General features: G+C 46.9%; 1 protein-coding gene across 2 annotated transcripts; it reads left to right on the top strand.

Annotated features, from left to right (window-relative positions):
* The first annotated feature begins 4,887 nt into the window (after positions 1–4,887).
* AGA (aspartylglucosaminidase) lies at positions 4,888–16,378 on the top strand. 2 transcript variants are annotated; one of them, XM_036250402.1, is made up of 9 exons: positions 4,888–5,026; positions 6,855–7,008; positions 7,557–7,669; positions 8,500–8,612; positions 9,999–10,113; positions 10,733–10,808; positions 12,089–12,196; positions 12,833–12,966; positions 14,685–16,378. In XM_036250402.1, the coding sequence occupies exons 1-9, from the start codon at positions 4,903–4,905 to the stop codon at positions 14,864–14,866; spliced, it is 1,119 nt and encodes a 372-aa protein (XP_036106295.1). In that variant the 5' UTR covers positions 4,888–4,902; the 3' UTR covers positions 14,867–16,378. The 2 variants fall into 2 exon arrangements, with proteins under 2 accessions (XP_036106295.1, XP_036106296.1); XM_036250403.1 differs by lacking the exon at positions 14,685–16,378 and adding an exon at positions 14,004–14,423.
* The last annotated feature ends 252 nt before the right edge of the window (positions 16,379–16,630 follow it).

Here is a 16,630-nt window from a genome sequence, read left to right as displayed (position 1 = left end):
CCAGATCAACAATTATTATTTTAAATGGTGAGAGTACTTGCTGTAAGTCACTGTGATTTTAGAATTTTGCTTTTATTGTGAAAACTTTTCATTAAAATCACCTGTGACACTAGTTAACAAGGTCAAAGTGATTCTTAAAGTGGTAGGAAGACATCATGACGTTTGTTCTGTTGCCCTAAGCTTTTTTTTTAATCCTCACCCAATTATATTTTTCCATTCATCTTCAGATAGAGTGGGAGGGAGGGAGGGGGAGAAAGAGAGAGTGAGAGAGAAATATCAATGTGAAAAACATCGACTGGCTGCCTCCCCCATCACCCCTACCAGGGCCAGGAACCAAACCGCAACCGAGGTAGGTGCCCTTGATCAGAATCAAACCCAAGACTCTTCAGTCCGCAGGCCAATGCTCCAACAGCTGAGCCAAACCAGCCAGGGCTGTTGCCCTAAGGGTTTATTCTTGTAATGGGTCGCATTCATGAAGACATAATAATGTTTTAAACAATTGTCATAAAAAAGCAGTTCTCCCGTGTAAAATGATCTACTATACCCTCGTTATGATAACTTTACTGTAGCAGTGGCCTGCTACTAAAACTACAAATTGAAAGTATGTTGTATATAACTTATTTGAAAAGAAACCACCTAATAGGCCAATATTCTACTATGTAATCTTGGTCCTATAAGTCCCCAAGATGAGTTTTAAAGGTCACAAAGTCAAAACAAGTTTATGATTTGAATCTGCTATTGATTTGACAAATGGTTTCAGGGACATGAACAAGAAAAAAAAAAATCCAGAAAGAAAGAATACTTTCTTTTCTCATTTAGAGAATAATAACTTAATGCTTATAATGACTCTAATTACAGCCAGAATGTACAATCAGGTAGTAACATCAAGTGTTCCCGAATTAATGAAAAATTGAGTTAAGTTAAAAACACAGTACCACAAGGTTTCATATTAGTAACAATCTGTCCTTCCAGTTTGCAAAACTGACACGAGCAAATGCCAATCAAATAAATACCTTGTATTTAGATAACCCAGGTAGCAGTTCAGTGGGGAATTGGGGGGAAAAAGTATTACTTTCAATGTCAAGTCACGCTTCCAGTTTTGAACAAGTAGCAAAACATAGGCATGTTTCTCAAATGGATTTCACAGCATCAGTGCAAAAGCCGGAGGGGATGGCTTAGTTTTTTAAGCCTCAGATTTGAAATACCTAGACTCCCTGCAACTACAGCGTTAAATCCTCTGTGGAACCACAGCTTCAAATGCTATCAGGACAGACTCAACTCTTCATCCTTCTGAAAATGATAAATTGAAAGCCGTGAGGTTTAGGGAAAATGGAGGGGAGCCTGCCCCCTGCCTCACCTCACCCAGGAAGGCTCTATTTGTAACATCACTTAAGCTTCCATTTGAGACTGTCTCCTTGGTAAGGCTTGAGGAAGCTGTTTTTAAGACATTCAGAAATTTCACAACCCTGCCATGGGCCATCTTACAAACATTTAAACCCAATTTTAGACAGCTTAAAGTAGACAGAAAACATTATTTTTAATTCCCATTTAAGATAGTCAAGAAAATCCTAACTGCTTGGTTTAAAATGCATTATAGGAATCTGGCCAAGTCTTTATTATGCCCGTGGGAATTTCTGAATCTCAAATAGATTCTTTTTGCTGCTTTGTATGTTTCTGGACGCCTCCTCCCTGACATCGGTTGACGGATGCTTGGTAAATTCCAATTAAACAATAGATTTTATTTAATCTGCATAGTCCTGAACCATTCTCCTACATCTCCTAAATCATTCACAAAACTTTTTAAGGAAGAACACTGGTTTTCTCCACCTTCCAGATGAGGAAAGTGTGGCTCAAGAAGGTTACCTGAGTTAACCACAGCTGGTATGTTCTTGCCCTTCATTATAAAGTCCAGGCCTTGAGAATCCATCCCCCTGAAGTATTGCTAGATAGGAGTGAGTTCTATTTAGGAACATAAACGTTCTACTAAAGAAAATTGTGTAATGCCTTCTAGAGTTAAATAAAAATAATTTATAACTAATTATTTCGATTTATCATTAATGCTGTATATCTCTATTATGTATAATTAATTACTTAAAATAATGAAAATTTGGAGAGAATGCTGGGAAAACTGTGGACCTTTTTTTTTTTTTTTTTAAGGTCTACTACCTAATTGATTAACAGATGTCCCTTTTCAGTTAGATTCCCTCAAAATTAAGCATATGGATCCAATTATATGTAGGCCAAAATGAAATGAGAATAACATGAGGTGACTTCCTGGGATACAACTCAAACGATTCTCCAAGTTTTAGTCAAAGAAAAAATCAATCCATAAGCAACTCAAATATCCAGATTAATTTAACATCTTTAAGATAGCTGCAGAGGTTACATTAAGACAAACTGGATAGTGGGCCCGGTATTTTAATAGATGCAAAAAGCCACCAAGTAAGTGTGAGCCCTTCGAGATGGTATGTTCACTATTTAAAAACAAATAACCTTAAGGAGGAAGCTGACATGTTGAGAGCTTTTCTTAAACATTCCTACTCTAGTATAATTTACCCGTTTTCCTTTAACCAATAGATGAGTTGAAATTCTCTGATAGGACTTTTGATTTCAAGTAAGGAGAGAGGAATTTTGGAAAAAAGAGTTGAGTTAGTTGTGTAAAAATGAATAAACCAAAACCTCATTTAAAATGAAGAGGAGAAGGTAAAGGAAAGAACTCTCAATGGAAGAGAGACACCTGACACGTGGGCACGAGGTGATACATCACTGCCTCGGCAGGAAGCACATACCCTTCCTTGCCCAGTAACAGCTCAGCCAATGGGAGACTGCCAACACCCAGCCAATGAGACACCACTACACTTGGAACTTTTAGTTCCTCCAATGGCCTGTTGGCTCACAAGAGCCCTGCCCCAATCCATAGAAGAGGGTCCTACCCTTTGTTTTTCTGGATTGATAGCAGCAATTCTTGGTTGTTCCTGAATAAACCCATCATGCTAGAGAAATATCTGGCCATTTGTTAAGGTCAGTAGTAGGACAATAAAGTTCAGGCTCTTTTAGCGGAAGAAACACAAATGCCTTAAAAATCAGGAAGATGCTATAAAGAGCAGTGGGTGCTGAGACCAATTTTTTATGTAGTGTTTTGCGCAATTTTTTTGCTGAGGGGTATCCTGTCTCCTGAGGTTGGATCAAGAGTATTAGGGCTGGGCTGGTGTGGCTCAGTGGTTGAGCATCCACCCATGCACCAGGAGGTCACTGTTTGAATCCCGGTCAGGGCACATGCCCAGGTTGTGGGCCGGATCCCCATTGGGGGGCATGCAGGAGACAACCAATCCATGTTCTCTTGGAAGTTTCATCTCTCTCTCTCTCCTTCTCCTTTCCTCTCCCTCTAAAATCAGAGGGAGATGTTTAAACATTTATTTTAAAAAAAAGAAAAAGGAATGTCAGGGCTCAGTTCAGGAGCTAATGAAAATGAATTCAAACTACAATGTACGTTTTCCTTGCTTTCTTACTGTGTTTTCCCCCTCTTTTAAATTTTACCTGGCATTCGTTTATCCTGTTACCAGAAAACAAACGATCTGTTCCTCCTCCAAAATCCCATGGTGGAAATTTATAACACTTCTCCTAACTTTAATAGCACTTTCCTGCCTTGGACAGGCTACATTATGCTATTTAAATTGTGTGTGTAACCTAAAAATGCAGAGGGTGTGTAAACCTCCGAACTCCTACCGAGTTCGTGTTTTATTAGTCTGTACTGAATTATAAATCAACATCCTCTGATGCTGTGTCTTCTCTTGGCCACACAGGCACGCATTCCAGAGGCCCAAACGGATGACCGCCTCTTGCTTGCCAGCTGCCCAGACAATCGAACTGTCACGAAGCTGACCTCCATCTGGCATGTAAAGTCTTCATGCCACCTTTTATCTGTGAAAATGAATAAAGGCAACCTCACTCAAAATTGGAGTGGGAAGCCAGGAAGGGAAGGCGGGGCAGGCACGCCTGGCTGCACGGGGCAGGGTTCGGAAGGCAGGTTTTATCTGCTGCCAGCAACAGTACGCAAGCTTCGGGCGGCAGCCAAGGGGCAGCTGCCCTGGCGTGGAACTCAATTTCCTCACCTGAACTTGCTTTCAGAACCACCTCTCTCGGCCCCCTTGCCCTCCAAGGGCGCTCCTCTGTTTTCTGGACTTGCCTACGGTGCACCAGTTCCTGGTCCTCAATGCAATTCCTCTGCTATCCCCCAAACAGCTCGATTCGGCTGGCTGAGTCCCTCATGTTCTTCTTTGAAAAGGCTGACCTAGTCGAAGGTCCATTGAGCGCTCAGTGGCGCCAGACGCCGGGTGAGGCACAGGCGACAGGGGTGCAGGTAGCTTCCTGGCCGAGGAGCAGGCAGGTGCGCTGCAGGGAGCTGTGCAGAGGGTCATTTCTGCTCCCCCTGACTTGCTCCTTTATTTCTATTTTTGTGAGCAGAGGCCCTCCCGCAGAAAGCCTGGGGGCGTGGGGGAAACGAGGCTGAGTGGGTTGTAGGCGGGCAGCTCGTGCACTCTGACCATCCCAGCTCAGAGGCCAGCAATCCCGCTTCAGCTGCAACTTCTAATTAAACGGATGCGTTACAACCCAACTTTAGGTTCCTAGGGTCATGCAACCCAGGGCTTCATCATTTCATATTCATTTTCCCATCTGAAGCTCGAGCTGCTTTTAACCACGGGCAAGGCAGGACCAAGTTGTCTAAACGCCTAAGCACGGAGCCTCGATGCCTGCCTGAGGGAAACCTCCCGCGGGCTGTCCCAGGGGAAACAGAGTCTCGCGAGAGTTTAGGAATCACGGACCACGCCCAGAAGCCGGCGGCCCGGGACCGGGTGGGCGGGGCGCTGGGTCACGTGGTCGCGCTGGGCCGGTCCCGCAGCCATGGCGCGGAAGTCGAGGCTTCTGCTCTTCGTGCAGCTCCTGCTCGGCCCGGCGCTCGTGCGCTGCTCCTGCCCGCTCCCCCTGGTTCTCAACACCTGGCCTTTTAAGAATGCAACCGAAGCAGGTGCGCCCGGCGGCCGGGGCGGGGCGGGGCCGGAGAGCTTCCGCTGGGGCCGGGCGGGAGCGGGGCGGCGCCGGCCGCCAGGCCTTCCGCGCTCGCCTTGCAGCCCCGCCCGCTCCGCGGGGCCGCGGCGGCCTTGCCGGTGCCCGCGCCCTTTGCCCTGCCGCGTTTGCTCTGCGCGGTCCCGCGGGCCCGGGGCCGCCAGGGACTCTGCTCCGCCGCGCCCACGGGCGCCTGTGCTGACCGCCAGACGTCAGTGTATTCACGGGCTGTCTCCGTCTACCGCTCCGCCTCTCCATCCGACCCCGCCGTTCTCCCCAGCAGTGCTCTGCACTCCAGCTTTGCAAACGGCCGACAGTTTCCCAGAGAAAGCATGTTCTTGTTGCACCTACAGCATATCAGCATGTAGGAGGAAAAGAGTATTTGCTACCTACAGTCCGGGGTTCCAATCTCGACTGCATGTTTCCATCGTCTGAAGGGCTTATAGAAATATCATTGCCTGAGCCCCACCTCTGAGATTTAGCTTTCACTGTGAGAACTAGGGCGTCTGTTTTTCTTTTTTTAAAGCTCCCTAAGGATTTTGATTTGCAGCCTAAAACTAAAGATTGCCTCTTCCAGGAAGCCTCCCCTGCTGTACTGCCCTCCTGTCCGATCTGAGATATAGGTGCCTGTCTTCTGAGCTTTGCTCTTATCCTGTACATACCGTTATCTTGTTATTCTTCCTGCATTGTGTGTTTGTTTCATTCTTTTCAAGACAGCATACCTCAGGAGTAATTTCAGACCCTTTCTGAGGCTGCTAATTTAACTTTCTGGGGCAGGATTGGCCCCAGAATTTGGTGGAGCTCCGTTTGTATGTTATAAGCAGTGAATACGTGCCCAGAAAATGAGGAACCAGGCCATGAGAAACGTTCCCAGCGATATGAGACCAAAAAGAAAAGTGCAGAAGCCCAGACAGCGGGCAGTCTGTATGGTGCATATATAGCTTCTCAAGGTAGACTTAAAAGCCAGTGTGGCCAGTAGTAATACTTAAATTATTTACCAAAAATAGCACCTACCCTTTAAGGAATTTTCTTTTTATTAGTGAAGAAATGGGCCACTGAAGATTTTTTTGTTGTTTTTATTTTCTTTTCAATGTATGGGGCTCCACAGAACATAGTGCTGAGTGCTCCATGGGCTCTGTGGCCAACATGGCCACTTTTGACTCCTGGCTCTGCTATCTGCTGTCTGTGACCTTGAATAAGTTACTCACCCTCTCCGGGTCTGTTTTCTCCTATTTACTATAAGTATAATAATTGCACCAGAACTTACGGAAAGCTGTTGTGAAGATTAAATGAATTGATCCATGTGAAGCCCACACTGTAATTACTTGCTCCTGTGGTATTATTATTGAGATTTGCTGTGATAGATGCTACCCCAATAAAAGTATTAGTAATGTGTAGTTTTAGTGATCGAATGATGCAGACATTTATAAGGCTATGATTTAATGGATTTTTCCATGTAACTGTCTTTTAGCAGCTTCAGTTGTAACTTTAAATTGAAGGAGAGAATATTTCTTTTCTCACACAAAGTAAAAATACGTATTAATAAGTGGGGGGAAAAGCCCCCACTTTTCATCTATAGCCAGTCTTTGAATTCTTCACAGTAAGGTAGTTGCATTGTATAATTTTGCCTATACCACTGTTTATATCACCGATTCCTTTGTAGCATTTGATACACTGATTTAAAAATTCCGTTTCACTTAAAAACGTGTGACATTACGAGTTCTCAAAACATGTTGCATTTGGCATTGAATAATACCTCTGTAAGCCAGCACTGTTGGTCTCCGATGCAGCCTGGAGGACCTTAGCGTCCGGAGGGTCCGCCCTGGATGCCGTGGAGACCGGCTGTGCGCAGTGTGAGAGCGAGCAGTGTGACGGCACGGTGGGCTTCGGAGGAAGTCCTGATGAACTCGGGGAGACCACGCTGGACGCCATGATCATGGATGGGTAAGAGCGTCCTCCGGGACCCAGGATCGCACCTTGGCTTCCCGTGGAGTGAACGTTGGAGTTGAACAGTCGTCTACCGAGAGCTAGATGGATGGAGGGTTTCGTAGGCTTCGTCAGGGTTGAAACCCCTAGCTTTTTATGTGGCCTTTCCAAACACAAGGGGTTTTCCTCTCAATTAAGAGAAAATCACCCTCATCATCCAAGGATCCCGTGGAGGAAGGTGGTCTCTGTAGTACGGGAGACCCCCAGCCATCATCCTGCCATCCACACATGCTGTGGTTTGCCTGACCGCAGCCTCCAGTCCCCTCCGGAAGCCCTACTAGGACAACCAGGAGAAACAGTGTTAGTGCTGCTGGAGTCCATGGTAAACGGACTTCACTTGGCTCGTGGTGGGAATTTGTGTGCCCTTCACGGCTGTGCTGTGGCTTCTACGTTAGTTGGTGTTTCTCCTGCAGATCGCTGTGGCTTGCAGTAAAGCAGTATCGTTTTTTACTCTGTGAGTGTCTGGAAGGACCGGATTAAACCGCACGGCATTTGTTCTCTTGCAGCACTACCATGAACGTAGGGGCAGTGGGAGATCTGCGACGAATCAAAAACGCCATTGGTGTGGCTCGGAGGGTCCTGGAACATACCACACACACGCTGTTAGCAGGAGAGTCAGGTGTGTCTCAACTGTACTGAAGCATCGCGTCTTTTGTCTGTGTTCACTGTGGGGAAAGGACTTGGATAAAACAGTGGATAAAAGCGACCCAAGTTCAAATTCCAGCTGCTTTTCTTACTATCTATTTAACTTTGGATACATTACTTCTAAGTTCTCACTTTCCTTCGTCTTTAAATAGGATTTTTACACATCGGTGTATTGTCTGTAGACGGGGAATGGCTGGGCTGGAGGGTTCAGCATTTCCCTCCCTTTTAATAGCTGTAAGACCCAGGGAGCATTCTGAACATGAGACAGGAGCAGGAGTTTTGCTACGGCATTCCACGTCAACCTCGAAAATCATACAGTGGCCTATACTCAGAAATAACTTTTAAGTTTGTATTAGCTAATGACTCCAACAGCTGGTCTTCAGTTTTGTTGGAATGCAGAATTGAAACTCCCTGACTCCCTGGATCTTTATTCGTGGACTCCAGGTATCCCTTGGGCGTCTCACATCTTCCTCCGTGCCGAGCATTGCGCCCTCGTTAGAGCAGGGAGAACCCTCACTGGTGAGGGGCTTGCCTTTCCTCCTGCAAAGTGGAAGAACGGAGATGGGGCACAACTGTCATAACGTGCTTCCCACGGCCTCAGGCAAATCACTGCTGGGAAGGATGCGGAAGCTGAGACCTAGAAGCTGACGCCCTTAAAATACTCAGGTCTGAATACTCCTGGGTGTGCTCTCGGCGGTGTGCCCCACTTAAGAGACAGCTGAACTGTAACACTTCCTGTACATATATTTGTTTAGAAGACAGTAGTTAACTAATTTACATTTTTCTTTTCTTCCCAACCTCCAGCCACCAAGTTTGCGGAAAGTATGGGGTTTGTCAACGAGGATTTGTCGACCGAGGCTTCGCGAGCGCTGCATTCGGACTGGCGCGCTGGAAACTGCCAGCCAAATTACTGGAGGGTCTGTGTGCACCCCTTTACGTTGTTCCCAAACGAGAGGTGACCTTTACATTGTTCCCAACGAGAAGTGAACGCCCTTCTGCTCTCTGGTGTCTGCCTGCTGCCTAAGGGGCTGGTTAGCACCCTGGTCACACTTGAGAACCACCGACCCGAGTTGACTCTGGGCGAGGTGTTCTTGAAAGCCTTCGAAGGTCTGGTGTAAGGGGCGGGGGCTGCCTCAGGCAGGGTGCCTCTGCTTGTGTTTCCTTAGAACAAAAGTTTCCAAATCTGGGACAGAGTTTGGAAACCATCTGTCTAAAAGATATCTTTTTTTTTTTTTTTGTATCCTTACCCGAGGACATTTTTGCATTTATCCTCAGATAGAGCGGGAGAGAGAGAGGGAGAAACATCGATGTGAGAGAGACACATCGACTGGCTGCCACCCACACAACCCCGGCCAGGGCTGGGGATGAGCCTCAACTGAGGCACGTGCCCTTAGCGGGAACCAAACCCGGGACTCTCTGGTCCGCCGGCTGATGCTCTAACCACTGAGCCAAACCGGCTGGGGCTAAAAGATTCCTTGGATGTTCTGTCTGTGAAGTGTGCCCAGGACCTTGCTCCTGTGTGACTGGAGGCGTCCTGCTATTAGTAAGTGGTGTGTTACTCGGGGTCCTTGCTTTAAATCAGTGGGACACTGCAGAGTAGTCTGTCTTTGCCACTCAGGCTGTCTCAGTCGCTCACCTGTTTCTTCCCCAAATCCTAACTGCACTGGAGCAATGAGACGTCTCGGGGGTCGGTACTGGGAGGAGGCTGCTGTGTAAAACCAGCCAGGGGGCCTCGAGTACGCTATTAGAAGACGTGAGCAGTAGTGTCTCGCTTTAGCTAATCCATATGTTCCACCTCATTTATGAATTTGGATTATTTTCTTGAGCCTTTAAGATTCATAAAGGCATCTGACAGTAAAATGTAGAATATGTCCACTTGAACCTAGCTCTGAGAAAAAGAGGGTTTTGAAATAGAATTTGCTTTCAATTTCTTAATTCTTCTTTGGCCGGGAAACAAAATCATGAAATTTAAAGGTCAGGTTGCATACCTAAATCTGCTGAGGACTAGCGCCTAACAAAAAAACCCTCATTTATATCTGCTGTTAATGCTGAGAATTGTAGGCATGTGAAGAGAAAAACTGGGGATCTTGTCCAGACAATGTAGATTTCTAGCCCACTAGGTGCTCAGTAGAATTACACCCATCTGTTCACAGAAGACTTAGTTAACCTTTGGCTTTTAATTCTTATCTTGCACGTACCAGATGTCCTTTTGGGTTTTTGCTAATGTTCAGTGATTGTGCATAACTACTTGCTGATTTCTAAAATCACCCGTTCTAAAAAATAAAACCTAAATCTGCTTGCAGAATGTTGTACCAGATGCTTCAAAGTACTGTGGCCCCTACAAACCACCCGGTATCTCAAAGCAGGATCGTTCTGCCTACGGAGAAACGGGAGCTAATTATGGTCATGATACTATTGGTAATTTACCTTTCATACCTCTTCATGGTTAAGTTAAGCTGTTTTTAATTCCTTTCTGTAGTTCTCTTTCATCCCTATTCATGTGGCCGAAGGTGATTTTGATTGTTTTAACTGGCAGGTGAAACTATAAATTTGTACCTGACATATAACACACACACACACACACACACACACATTCTTTCCTTAGCCTCAGGATACATTTTGGTAAATTAACCTTACACAAGACCCTGAATACCTAATGGCTATTCACTTGTGGGTTTTCACATGTTTATATGTATTTGGTTCTGTAATCAGTTGGTGTTTGCCACATTCACATGGTCTTTCCAGGCTGAAATGTTGGAAATTTCCATCAGTCTGTGTCAGTGGTTTTCTGTGGAACAGTCTGACAAGCACTGACACACGGAAGGAGGGAGCTCGGGGTGTCTGCCAAAAGGCGCTGTGGAATCAGCTCGCTCAGGCGCACATTAGACCTGGTGTAACCTCAGCGGCCCCCGATTTCCTGTTATTCTACCTGAAATTAATTGAGAGGATATTTATGAACCAACTGTTCAGTTATTTGGCTGTATTTGAGGGACACTTTGGAGTCGATCCTGACAAAGATTTTTTTTTTTAATTCCAGGCATGGTTGTAATCCACAAGATGGGGCGCACTGCTGCTGGTACATCTACAAATGGTATAAAATTCAAAATACATGGGTTAGTGTTTCTAAAACAACAGCTCTGAGAAGAATGCATTGAGTGTAAACCCTGTGCTTGGTGCTTTGGGAAGTGCAGAGGCAGAGCGTAGCCCGCCTTCAGGCCTGTGATAAATAAATGAGAGAAAATAAATCAGTATCCGCTAAGTGCCAGAGGAGAGGGAGACCCGGCTGGCGCCTGAGAGTTCCGGGATGGCCCTCGCGATCTGATTAAGCGGGGGTAGGTAAGGAGGCCAGGAGGAAGATGCTGGGAGCCGCCCGAGCCTGAGGCAGGGAAGAGAACCCCCAGGCCCAGGCCCGAGGCGTCCGAGGTCATGCACACTCAGTTCCAGGCTCCGGCTGGCTGAAAAGAAATTGCACGTGTGCTGGGTGTAGGGGAGGAAGATGAGTCGGATTCCAGGGGTCTCCAGCCAGTTAAGGATCGCTAGGTTTTCTTTCAAAGTACTGGAAAAGCACTGAGGGTTATTACAAGGAAGGATCTTGGTGCAATTTGGGCACATTAAAGTTTTTTTTTTTTCTTTATTGATTTTAGAGAAGAAGGGAGAGGGAGAGAGAGAGAGAAACATCGATGAGAGGGAACATTGATTGGCCGCATCCTGCACGCCCCCCATGGGGATCGGGCCCACAAGCTGGGCATGTGCCCTGACCGGGAATCGAACCAGCGACCTCCTGGTGCATGGGTCGACGCTCAGCAACTGAGCCACGCCGGCCGGACCAATTTGGGCACATTAGATAGAAAGCAGACATAGATTGTAGGTGAGAAAAAGTAATTTGAACCTGTTGAGATAATGCAAAAATGAGATGACCAAAGATAGTAATAATAGAATAGTCACTCTAAATCTTTGCCATCTTGATATGTAAGCTGTTATTTTTGAAATCCTCACCCGAGGATATTTTCTCATTTATCTTTAGATAGAGTGGGAGGGAGGGAGAGAGAGAAAGAAACATCGATGTGAGAAGGACACATCAACTGGTTGCCTCACGCACGACCCTGAGTTAGGTGCCCTTGACCAGAATCGAACCTGCGGCTCTGGTCTGCAGGCCAACACTAACCACTGAGCAAAACCAGCCAGGGCTCATTCTTATATAATTAATGCAGGTTTGTGGAAACCTAAGTTGAAACTTGTGAAAATCTTTTTTCCTGTGTTCTCATGAAGAAATTACTTAAAACAGGAATCAGTGGCTAAGGAGAAATATCCACTATTATTGAAACAGCTCATAAAATAATTTAGTTCCTGCACTTGATTTCCTGTCCTAAATGATCATGCTGTGTCCTCACAGTCGAATAGGAGATTCGCCAATTCCCGGAGCCGGAGCCTACGCTGACGACACTGCAGGGGCCGCCGCGGCCACCGGGGATGGGGACATACTGATGCGCTTTCTCCCAAGGTGTGCCTTCCTACCTGTGTGACTTTCTGAGACCTTTAGAGGAGGACTGTCTGTCACTGTAGACAGTAAGTGTTGGTGCCAGGTAATCCGAACCTGCAGAGAGGAGCGTCTGAGAAACTGCTCACAGCTCTGTCCTAGCCTGCTGATGGTGCGATCATTCAGGCTGAGTAATCCTCGTGCCCCGAAGTAGAGCAGTAGTGCTGACTCTGCTTCTCAGGAGGACACTTTCGGTCCGTGTGAGTAATTTGTGTAAGGCCACCGACGAAGGGAACTCTGGTCACCGATGATAAGTCAGAAATGCAGTCACTGCCCAATTCCTGAAAGACAATCATGACAACTGGGTGTCTGCGCAGGCCCAGTGTGTTCCCTGTGGATTGCAGCCCCACTTCTTATTTAAAGAGAACGTCTTTCTTTGACGACCTCCGGCTGCTACTGCTCAGTGCAGTTACTGCAGAAATCGGAGCATCTCTGAAGCTGATGAGCCGACGAGTTGAAAGGATAGACCTGCTTTCACAGGGCGCTGACGCCTCTCCATACCTGTCCGTGGTGGCAGTCCTGATAGTTTTAGATTTCTACCTGAACCAAATGGAGAGTTAGTTTACTTTGTGACTCAAATTTTGCCTCTGTTTCCGTCAGCTACCAAGCCGTGGAATATATGAGAAGCGGAGAGAGCCCAACCACAGCTTGCCGGAAAGTGATTTCAAGAATTCACAAGTATTTCCCAGAGTTCTTTGGGGCTGTCATATGTGCCAATGTGACTGGAAGTTACGGTGAGTTCTATCTGGAGTTTGTATGTGTATGAACTTGCAAATGTTGATGAAAACATACACTTTTAAATATCGCGGTGTATTTTATTTCTGGACAGTGGAGACAGGGACGATAGTGAGTAGGCCCTGGAAAAATGTGTATTGATAACCTGTCAAGACCCCCCAAAGTGTTAAAAATACACCCAGAACCCTCCTTTGGTGACTGCTGGTAGCTGTGATGTAGTCTTTGCTGTTGGTCCATGTCTGACCTCTGACCTCAGTGCAGTTTAGCTTCAGCTCCAGTCTGTGCTGAGATAGGCCAGTCTACTCTGATGCTTTTATTAATTAGAAGTAGAAGGGTAAATTACCTCCCCTATTTCTTTTCCATTCTTATGTAAATGTCTTAGTCATTTAGATCTTCTTGGAGCTCCAAGGTACAAAATGCATCACTAATTAGTAAACCAAAGAAGTTCGCAGAATTATGTTTGTACTGAGGCATGTCCTTTGCTTCATTTCATTCGCGGTTTCAAAGCCTTTCAGGATCAACCGCTGCTGCTGCTCATTAGCGAGTTTTCCGATGGGGAAGATACACGCTTACTGATCAATGCGACTTACTGGGTTAGACTGCATCTTACTGTTCTGTGATCTTTTATTCCCACAGTTCTGTATTTGGAAAACTTGTTTGAAGAATTTCTTACTCCTTTTTTAAGTAGGAAGATACAAAAGTCAATATAAGTTATGGGAGGGAAAGGCTTTATTTATAAAATAAGTCAGTTTCATTGATTTCCTCTTAAAAAATAAACCTTAAAAGGCTCAAAGTTGGATTTAACAGGATGTAAAATGATAATTATATAATTATAGCTGAATTTACTATGGTAGATGATAACGATATCATTGTAAATGAATCTGGTCCCTTGTATTGAAAGTAACGGCCTGCTCCCTTTCTGTTCTCGCCCTGCGGCGGGGACAGTGTCCCTCCGCGGCCAGCCGGACCGGACCGCTGCGCAGCAGGTTGTGAGTGTGCGTCCTGTAACCAAACGACTCTCTCTTCTTGGCCACAGGTGCTGCCTGTAATAAACTACCGACATTTTCCCAGTTTAGTTTCATGGTTTATAATTCGCTGAGAAATGAGCCAGTGGAGGAGAAAGTAGACTGCATCTAATCCAGTGTTCCCATCGGCATCTGTTTTCAGAGAAGAAAGCAGCAGAGGCTGGGGTCACGCACCCACCGCGGTGCGGTCTCCATCCGCCCGCGGTGCAGGCCTCGCCCAGAATAAACGCCGGGCGGCCTTCCCTGCGCACGGCTGGGTCGTCGTCCTTTCCTTTCGGCTTTTATGTCACCTGAACGGGAATGTGTATGTGTATGTGTCTTTTATGTGGTTACATTTTAGGTGACATTGGGATTTCTTCTCAATGCTTTAAGGAATTGCTACTTTGGGAATTTATTTTTATTTTTTCTTTATTGATTTTACAGAGAGAGAAGTGGGGGGGGGACGGACACTGATGAGAGAGAACATCGACTGGCCGCCTCCGGCACGCCCCCCACTGGGGATCGGACCCACAACCTGGGCGTGTGACCGGGAACTGAACTGGCGACCTCTTGGTGCAGGGTCGATGCTCAACCACTGAGCCACACTGACCACATGGGAATTTATTTCCATAGTGATATCTTAAAGCCAAAAGAAATAATCTGTATTTGAATACTTAAAATAATTAGAGTGTCCACGTTTTTTGCACCCAAAGGAAAGAGTAAGGTTGAGGCCACGGGATCCGCCCAGACTGAATTTCAGGACATCACAGCCACGCGGCCTTCTCGCTGTCGGGTCCGGAGAAGGAAGGATGCTGTTGATAATAAAGGCGCTGCTTGTGCAGCAGTTAGAAAGTGCGGGCAGTCTGAGGAGCAGGCTGGTCCGTTCCCCTGCTAGAGCTTCAGCGTGAAGGTTTGGTCACAGCCACCTCTGATCTGTTCGCCACTGAGATTCGGTGTAGTCATTTCTTCCGAGGAGGATTCCGGGAGCTGGACCTGTCCCGAGGCTTTACCAGTCTCCTGCGCCCAGGTTGGTGATCGCAGTTAGAGCTACGTCGGTGAGCCTGCGTCCAGCCTGGTCCTGCCTGGCCAGGCCAAGTTCGGGCCCCGGCTGTCCGCTGTGTGAGGTGTGTGTGCTCTCTCCGCACGTCCTGTCCTTCAGAAGCACTACCTGCAGCGTCCAGAGCCCGCCATAACCCCACACGGACGACACTGTCCTCAGTACATCTGCCTTCCCCGGACTCCTCTTAATACCGCCTGCTGTTTGCCCCCTGGGGCCGGGAAGCTGTAGTTTCTAGACCGCTGTCAGCTGCCTGAGGCCTCGCTGCGCGTCCTCACTGTCTGGGAAGCCTGCTCCATCCCAGGCCCAGTTCCTCACAAACGAGGACTTGAAAGGCACAGTTAGCAGCTCCTCACTGGTGCCTGGAAGTTAATGCGGAGATAATCCTGCAGCTTCGCTCAGAGCGGAAGAGAAAACGGTCCTTCCGAGCGCTCGCAGGTGCGCGGACTGGCCCAGTCTGATCCTGGGCCCGGGAAGCGGGGGGAGTGGCGGACGTAAAGGGCAGTGCCCTCAGGTCGGCACAGTGCCCGTCTGAGTCTGCTGTCTGTCCCACGTGAGGCGGCCACTGCCACCAGGAAAACAAGACAACGTCTTCGGGGCCGGTCCCTCAGCAGATCAGGAGCTTAGCTGACAAAAGCCACCCACATGTTTTTAAAGCTATTTTCTCTTTAATTCACATTCTTCCTGATGGAAATAATTGTCCTATAAGTCAAATCTAGAAAAAGTAATGAAATTAGCTTTGGAAATGTATTTTTAAGCTCTAGATTTGAGTATAATATTTGAATGCTGCAGATGGGTTGTCCTTTCTTTTGAAAAGTTAAAACTACTTCTGACATGTGCACGGGGAACTCGCCTCCGATGATGTGACACCAGGGGCCCCTGAGGTTGCAGGGACACAGGAAGCTAGGGCAATGGCCCAGTCCGTAAAGAGCAGTGTGAGCCAACTGGAAGTTGAATTTGGAAAGAATTCACTACAACTTAGCAAGAGCAAAAAGTTACTTGGACAGTTTAATGGTGACCTACCTTTTTACGAAGTGAAGGTGTTACGTGCTCTGGCTGTGCACACTGGTGGCTGAAGATGGCTTAGGTAAGGTGAGGGGGCGGCAATGCTTGGCACTCTGCAGGGTCATTTCCCTTTGCCAATAGAAACAGGTGTTTTTCTTCCCACTTGCTTACTAAGGTGAAATTAAACTGTCCTAGCAACCCTGGCTGGGTAGCTCAGCTGGTTAGAGCATCGTCCAGATGTGCCAAGGTTTGGGGTTAAGTCCTTGGTTAGGGCACATGGATGCGTGAAGAAGTAGAACAACAAATCAGTGTTTCTCTCTCTGTCTCTCCTCTCTTCCTCTCTCTCAAATAAATTTAAAAAATAAAGCCCGGCTGGTGTGGCTCAGTGGCTGAGCGTTGACCCCTGCACCAAGAGGTCGCCAGTTAGATTCCCAGTCAGGGCACATGCCCAGGTTGTGGGCCTGATCCCCAGTGGGGGGCGTGCAGGAAGCGGCCAATCGATGTCCTCTCATCGATGTTTCTGTCTCCCTCTCCCTCTCTAAAATCAATGAAAGAAAAATAATTAAAAGAAAAAATAAAATTGCCCTAGTGTACTTA

This window comes from Molossus molossus, unplaced genomic scaffold (genome assembly GCF_014108415.1).
Source record: "Molossus molossus isolate mMolMol1 unplaced genomic scaffold, mMolMol1.p scaffold_m16_p_9, whole genome shotgun sequence".
NCBI lineage: Eukaryota > Metazoa > Chordata > Mammalia > Chiroptera > Molossidae > Molossus > Molossus molossus.
This window is presented reverse-complemented; position numbering and strand designations above follow the sequence as displayed.